This window comes from Lagopus leucura, unplaced genomic scaffold (assembly GCF_019238085.1).
Source record: "Lagopus leucura isolate 7727_CA_CO unplaced genomic scaffold, USGS_WTPT01 Super-Scaffold_100159, whole genome shotgun sequence".
NCBI classification, from domain to species: domain Eukaryota; kingdom Metazoa; phylum Chordata; class Aves; order Galliformes; family Phasianidae; genus Lagopus; species Lagopus leucura.
Window position 1 is genome coordinate 12,804,723 of NW_024962335.1, and position 7,391 is coordinate 12,812,113.

Consider the following 7,391-nt stretch of genomic DNA (forward strand, 5'->3'; position numbering starts at 1 on the left):
GGGGGGGGGGGGCATAAAGGGACAGCGCAGCTGTCACTGCCCCGTGAGCAGGTGCTCCTGGGTGCGCTCGGGTTGGCCTCGTGCGTCCCTCGGCACGGGGGTACTTAGGGGTGTCCCCGAGCGTGGCTGCTCCCCCCCTCCATAACACTGTTCCCCCCCGTGTGCCCCCCAGGTGAGCCGCTGTCCCCCCGCCATGTCGCGCCGCAGCCAGCGCCTCGTCACCTCGCGCCTCTATCCTGAGGATGAGGACGGCACCAGCTCCCTGCTGGGCGGCCCGCAGCTGCCCTTCAAGGAGAGCACCGCCAGGTTCGGGGGTACCGCAGGGACGTGGGAGGGGGGGGCGGGAAGGGGGCTGGTTCAGGCTTTTGGCACCCAGCAGCTTTGGGCCCGATGGCGGGAGGGAGGGAAGCGCTGCGAGCGCCGTGCCGGAAAACCGCAGCGGTGTAAGCGGAAGCGGGGCCGGGGGCTCCCCACCTTTCGGGGTTTCGCAAAGCAGCGGTTGCGCCGTGCCGAGCATCCTCCCAGCCCTGCAGCGCTCCCGGTGCCGGCATCGTAGCCTTGCCTCCGCTATGTGACGCCGATCGGCTGGTTCTCATCCCCGCAGGACGGCGGCGAGGAGGAAATCAAGCGGCACCAAGCGGCTGTCGCCCGGCCCCAGCACTCAGACCTCCTATTACAGCGAGTCCTTGGTGAGCGAGTCCTACCTGGGGGGCAGCCGGGGGCTGGCCGCGCTGGATGATGCTCTGGATGGCAGCACTTACTGGGGTGAGCCTGTCCTCCTGTGATGTCTGTCACCTCAACCCTTGGGGCATCCCAGTTGTTTCAGAGTGGCTGTTTTCTGAGCTGTTTCTATGGGATTTTTTGGGGTGGGTAAGCAGGCAGGGAGCTCTCCACCAGGAGGAGAAGGGATACAGGGGACACGGAGTCCAGCAAAGTCAACGGGCTGCTGGAGAGCCGAACTTATGACACCTACGCCTCCTCCTCGGGGTACTCCTCAGAAGACGACTATGCAGGTAGGAATGTGGTGGTGGGATGCTGGGGATCACAGAGTCCCAGCCCCTATATCAAACCCAGGGATGTGGGTTCCATTCCAACTCTTGTTGCCTCTCCTCATGTAGAATCCCAGAATCATTAAGGTTGGGGACCTTAATGGGGTCCCCATAAGGGGGACGCTTCTAGGATTATCTAGTCAACCATCAGCCCATCCCCACCATGCCCACGTCCCTCAGTGCCACATCCACACGGTTCTGGAACACCTGCAGGGATGGTGACTGCACCACCTCCATGGGCAGCCTGTGCCACTGCAGCACCACTCCTTCTGAGAATAATTTTTTCCTTATATCTAACCTGAACCTCCCAAGGCACAACTCAAAACTGTTACCTCTTGTCCCTATCTCCCTCCAGGACAGCTCTACTCTGCCCACAGCAGCTCGGGGTCAGGGCTGAGGACAGCCGCCTCCAAGGTTGGCTCCTTCCTGTGGCGGGTGTTCACTGCACCAGGTGAGTGAGGGCCTGAGGGGGAAGGGGTTTTTCTCCTGTGCACACTTGTCCCGTGCCTGTGTGGAGGTTTGTTGTCCTACAGGGCTGCTTTACTCTCATGCCACCTTGCTGTTGACCATGTAGCAGTTGGTTTCTTCCACATCTTGCAAATCTGAGGCAGGGAGGGAAGGGGATGCTGCATACATGGATTGTCTTCCTCCAGAGAGCAGCCCTGGAGGCAGAGGGGATGTCTTGGGGTTCCTCTGATCCTGCTTGTCCTCCCCCAGCCCGATTTGTGGGATGGCTATTGTCCTGCATAGCCACTGCCTGGCACCATGTCACTGGAAGGGCTCCCCAGCTACAGCGCGTCCCCCTGTCCAGGTGAGTGGGATCCCAGCCCCAGAAGTATCCCACCACTGCAGGACACAGCCCGTAGCCCTCTTTCTTCCCCACTCTGCAGGCGCTACCCACGGCTGAAGAAGTCCCTGTGGTTGCTGCTGCTCCTCTTGCTCCTTGCTGCAGTTGCTTATGGTAAGCCCACTGTCCCCTCCTCCCACCATGATATGAGGCTGGAGAGCCATTGTCCCCGTGCTGGGATGGCAGTGAGCTCAGTGCTTGTGGCTCCTGTCCCCCATCACCATTTGACTGTTGAACCATCTCATCCCCTGCGTGCCCAGGAGCGTGGTACCTGTACCCATATGGCCTGTCAGCACGCAGCCTCCCCATCTTCTCATGGTGGGGAGCGGGACGCTTCTCCTCCTCAGATGTGCCCGGGGCACGGGACATGACTGCACTGGACCAGGTACAAACTGGTTGCCTTTGGGGCGGAATGGCTGGGGCCAGTCACCCAAGGAAGCTCTGTTCCCATGGGTGCAGCCCCTAAAGTTTGGTACATCCCAGAGATGGAGGGAGGGGAAGCAGTAATGGGGCACAGCCACTCATGTAGACCCGCAAGGCGCCCGGGGGCTGCATGGCATTCTCCTTCCCATCACAGGGGCTGCGAGGAGAGCAGCAGCTACTGGCCCGTTTCCAGGCCCTGGAGAAGCGTTTTGAGGCACTGGAGGCTGCGGTGTCACGCTGGGAGCTGGGGGTGGCCAGGGGTGAACCCCCACCGACAGGAGATGTGCTGGGCCTGTTGGAGGGGCTGTTAGACCGCCGCCAGGCCGGCATGGAGGAGCGGCTGCGCAGTGACATGACTGAACACCTCCAGGTGAGGGGAGCAGGGTGGTGCAGGCATGGGGATGTGATGGGATGGGTTGTGATGTCCCCATCTCATCCTTGTCCTGCAGGGTGAGCTGGACGCCCTGCGGACGCAGCTGCAGGCTGATGTGGATAAACGTCTGGGGAAGATGGCGCAGGCCTCGCAGGTGAGTGATGTGCACCCTGTGGGGGTCCTTGGGGCTGGTGGGCAGCATTCATGTGGACTCTTGTGCCTTTGTGCTGGCAGGAGATGGAGGCCCGTCTGCAGGAGCTGAATGCAGAGTGGCAGAGGTATTGTTGCTCAGTGTGGGGAGAAACCCCACTGTTTAGGGTGGGGTAGATCTCAGCCTGGCATTTTGGGGCATTTGGTGGTGCTTGGTGGCATTTCTCTCATTGTGCTGGTGGCACAGGTCTGTGCAGGAGGAGCTGCAGGGCCGCTGGCAGCGGGCGACGGGTGAGCTGCAGCAGGAGGTGTCAGCACTGAGGAGGGAGCTGGCAGGGCTGCGCTCAGACCAGGAGGCTGTGAGCAAGCACCTGGAGGCTGTGCTGGAGCAGATCAAAGCAACACGGGCTGATGTAAGTCCAGGACGTCCCCCCTTTTAGAGACCCTCACCCCCACCCAGTGCTCTATTTGAGGCAGAGGTGAGGGTCTCTGCCCCACAGCTGAGCCCTGTGCCATACTTCCAGGTGGAAGCACAGATGCCAGCATGGATCAGCCACTTCTTGGCACAGTCCCGGCAGGGCGATGGCACGGCCGGGCTGCTGCTCCAGCGGGAGGACTTACAGGCAGAGCTGCGTGCCCTGGAGCTCCGTATCCTTGCCCAAATGAGGGAGGAGCGTGGGCTGGCAGCACGGGACAGCATTGGTGTGGCCCTGCGGCAGGGGGGAACCGGGGGGGTGACAGAAGAGGTGAGTGATGGCCGAGCACTGGGAACATGGGTGGGGATTCCATGGAGCTTGCAAACAACCAGGGCCACCTTGTTTGCTCTGTCCCTAGCAGCACTGCTGAGTCATTTGGGGCAAAATGTTGCAGCAGGATGACAGCAGAGGAAAAAATGAGCCTGTTTGCTTTGGAAATGTTTGTTGGCAGCTCCCTGTGGAGGGAGGGAGGGATCACACAGGACTAGTGTTCCCTTCACCCTGTACAGGCTCTGTGCACGTGGTGACATTGGGACACAGCTTTAGGATCAGCTCTGGGGGCACTGTATGGCCTTGGGCCTGGTCCTTGTCCCCCTCCTCATCCATCAGCACTGGGAAGGGTGAGCCCAGTCAGCCCAGGCTCTGCCCCTTCCTTGCACAGCACTTCTTGTCCCGGGTATTTTTAGCAGCCTCTAATGAGGCTTTGCAGCCAAGCGCACGCCTGCTCCTTTTTGCTGCAGTGATTCATCACTGCCTGTCCCGTGAGAAGGTCCCTAACCCCATGGGCTGGAGGCAGGGACTGGACTCCATGGCTCTGACCAGGCCCTTCTTTACCCCCCATAGCAAGTGCACCTCATCGTGGACCAAGCACTGAAGCGCTACAGTGAGGACCGTGTAGGGATGGTCGACTACGCCCTGGAGTCAGCAGGTAGGTGGCAGGGGGGTGAGCTGGAGGCAGCCAGGGAGCGCTGGCGCTCTGCTTTACCACTGTGCTCCTCTCCCTGTGCCAGGGGCCAGCGTCATCAACACCCGCTGCTCTGAAACCTATGAGACAAAGACAGCGCTGCTGAGCCTGTTTGGGATCCCTCTGTGGTACCACTCACAGTCCCCACGTGTCATCCTGCAGGTGGGCACTGAGAGTGGGTTGAGAGCCCTGGGGTGATGCAAAGCTCACACGGGGCACAGTGGCTGGGCTGGCATTGATGGGATTAAAAACAGTGCTGATGGTGATAATGTTGATTCTGATACCTAAGAGATGGCATTCCTCTTCTGTGCACGTAGCCAGATGTCAACCCCGGGAACTGCTGGGCCTTCCGTGGCTCCCAGGGCTTTGCTGTCATCCGCCTCTCCAGCCTCATCCGCCCCACAGCCGTGACACTGGAGCATGTTCCCAAAGCGCTGTCACCCCAGGGAACTATCCCCAGTGCTCCTAAGGACTTCACTGTCTATGTGAGTAGAGTTGTAGTGGGAGGCTGGAGAGTGGGTTGCACCTTTGTGGCCCCCATTCCCCATCCTGAACGTTCCTGTCTCTTTTCTGTTCCCTGTAGGGCCTGAAAGAGGAGCGAGAGGAGGAGGGCCTTCTCCTGGGGCGCTTCACCTACAACCAGGATGGTGACCCCATCCAAACATTCTACTTCGAGGTGAGGCACAGCGGTGGTGGTGGAGCATTCGCCATGGGAAGGAAGTTGGGTGACGGTGTTGGATGTGGGGAGGTCATGGGGTCCCTCTGTGCTCAGGAGCTTTCAGTGAAGTGGGGCAGGGGCTGATGTCCACCTTAAGCCTCTCATTGGGAGGCCGTCTTGCCTGCCCATTCCCGCATATCTTCTCCGTGGAGATCTCCAGCACCCACCTGGGCTTGACCCTGGGCACCCTGCTGGACCCAAAGATCCCTTCCAACCCAACCATCCCGTGATTCTGTGACACATCTCTCCTGTCCCCAAGGGTGACGACGTGGGCACCTTCCAGCTGGTGGAGCTGCGTGTGCTGAGCAACTGGGGCCACCCCGAGTACACCTGCATCTACCGCTTCCGCGTGCACGGGGAGCCGGCGCTCTGACCCCCCCCTGCTGCCAGACAGGGCCGTCCTGGGATGCAGGAGGTTGCACTGCCCTTCGCCTGCGCTGCTGCTTGCGGAGGAAAGGACTTTTTGCCTGCAGGGGGGTGAGGCGAGGACATCCCACACGGGTGGCTCTCGGTGCGTTTCGGACACTTCTGACTTCTGAAGCTCAATTTTTCTATTGGGGCTGCGCCGTCCCCTTTCTGGTGGCACATATAACCTTCCCACAGCTGGGAAGGAGGGAACTCCGTGATGCGCTGGGGCACCGTGCAGCATGGTGCTCCCCTCTGTGTTTCTCAAGATCTTAAGGACCTCAAACCCTTCGATGCTCGGCAGGCAGAGGGGACATGAGACAGTATTAATTGAGTATTGTAAAAGTAAAGGTTTGGGGGCAGCAGGAGGGGAGAAATGTGGCAGGTGTGGGCTTCAAAGCCAGTCCTGGGCTGAGGTCCATGCACTAGGATCAGCAACTGTGTTGGGTCCCAGTGATGCTCGGGTTCCCCTTGCCTGGGACTGCCTATCCTGCTTGCTAAGCTTGAGGATGCTACATTCAAACCTCGCCTGCTTCCCCTTTTGGATTTGCTCTGCTGTTTTTTTTTTAAGGGGTGGGACTGTTTTCCTATTAGGGTGTCGAGGATTTATTTTTTTTGTATTAACAACGGAAAAAACTTTTTCCATGCAATTTCTACTTACGTGGAGTTGGGGCTGTGACATGATACCACTGGAGCGAGCGGCTTCGCTTGGCAGTGGGGCTAGAGCTTTGCTTGGCACAAGGACGCACACACTGTAGGATAAGTTGCAATAATAGGAGCACAGCTGGGCTGGGGGACGGGGCCCCACACCGGGTGCCAGCAGGACATCCTCCGAGCTCACTTTCCCACTGGCACACATGTATAGAGGCAGCTGCTGCTGGGAGCTGTTGTCCTGGGTACCATTTCTCCCATCCGGTTTGTGGGGTGGAGGTGGCTCACTGAACCCCACAGGGCCCCCCAGCCTCAGTTTACAGCTCAGCTTATGCTCTGGGGTAGCGTTTCTAACAAGCACATTTGTCTTGCGTTTAGTTTGCAAATAATAATATAAGCTGCAGGGCCTGCGTGTGGTGTTTGTGCCCTGTAGGATGCTGGCATCATCCTTCCAGGTGCTGAGCACTGATCCCTGCTTTGGGAGAGGCAAGGGGCAGAGGGAAGGGCACAGGGCTGTCAGCCCCAGGGGATCGGGACGATGGTGTCCCCATCTCCAATCACATAAAATGGCCGCGTGGGGTCAGGAGGCTCTGCTGCTGGGGGAAAACAGCCCCTCAGCCAGGGCACTGGGGAGGGAAATAGATTTGCTCCTATATTGAGCGTGGAGCTTCAACTTTTGGCATCCGCAGCGTGAGTTATTTTAAGCTTGGCTGCAGCTGCCTGCGAGTGGTGACGCTGGTGAGCACTCAGACCTGTCCTGTGTTTATATGAATGAGAAACAGAGTGGAGATGCAGCTCTCCTCTGTATTAGGGCTGTCCATCTGCTGGAGGAAATGCCATAACCGCAGGGCTGGAGATCTGCTCTTTACTCCACTTTTCTCCCCCCTCGCTCTCAGTTTGCCCCATCAGAATGTTACAGGCCCACCCTGCGCCAATGGACTGTTACAGGCAGGAGATGTACTTCATGCTGTAGCCTGCTGCAAATGCTGCACTGTTTTGTTCATTGTATTTTTTAATCAACAGATTGTAATTTATGCCTATGCAAAGAAGACCAAGACAAATAAATTATATCAAAACTGCTGAGAGGTGGTTGGTTGGTGTGTTGGCAGGTGGGAACAAGATGCAGCAAGGTGAGAGCACAGCTGTAGCTGCTGTGTAGTCTCATACCCAATTCTTATTTTCCAGCTGCCATACTACATCCAGGCACGCAGGTTTGCCCAACAGCCCCTCTTACAGACCTGAACTCCTTGGGATGCTTAAGCTGAAGCCTGCAGCCGTGCTTGCTGCCTTCTAGTAATGCCACAGCTCTGTGCTGTGCCCATGACCCGAGGCTGC

At 58.6% G+C, this 7,391-nt stretch overlaps 1 protein-coding gene across 1 annotated transcript; it reads left to right on the forward strand.

The window, feature by feature from the left end:
- The first annotated feature begins 178 nt into the window (after positions 1-178).
- SUN2 (Sad1 and UNC84 domain containing 2) lies at positions 179-7,139 on the forward strand. The gene is made up of 17 exons (XM_042890283.1): positions 179-306; positions 605-765; positions 879-1,013; positions 1,405-1,500; positions 1,767-1,860; positions 1,940-2,010; positions 2,157-2,281; positions 2,474-2,689; positions 2,769-2,846; positions 2,927-2,970; positions 3,090-3,255; positions 3,367-3,588; positions 4,162-4,246; positions 4,329-4,444; positions 4,600-4,767; positions 4,866-4,958; positions 5,260-7,139. Exons 1-17 carry the CDS (start codon positions 194-196, stop codon positions 5,371-5,373), a joined length of 2,097 nt encoding a protein of 698 aa, XP_042746217.1. The 5' UTR covers positions 179-193; the 3' UTR covers positions 5,374-7,139.
- The last annotated feature ends 252 nt before the right edge of the window (positions 7,140-7,391 follow it).

Bases quoted from the DNA above. Each gene is read 5' to 3' on its own strand.
- SUN2 (XM_042890283.1), top strand. From the start codon at position 194: ATGTCGCGCCGCAGCCAGCGCCTCGTCACCTCGCGCCTCTATCCTGAG. The intron at 1,014-1,404 runs GTAGGAATGTGG...ATCTCCCTCCAG, and splicing joins CTCAGAAGACGACTATGCAG to GACAGCTCTACTCTGCCCAC. The intron at 4,959-5,259 runs GTGAGGCACAGC...CCTGTCCCCAAG, and splicing joins TCCAAACATTCTACTTCGAG to GGTGACGACGTGGGCACCTT.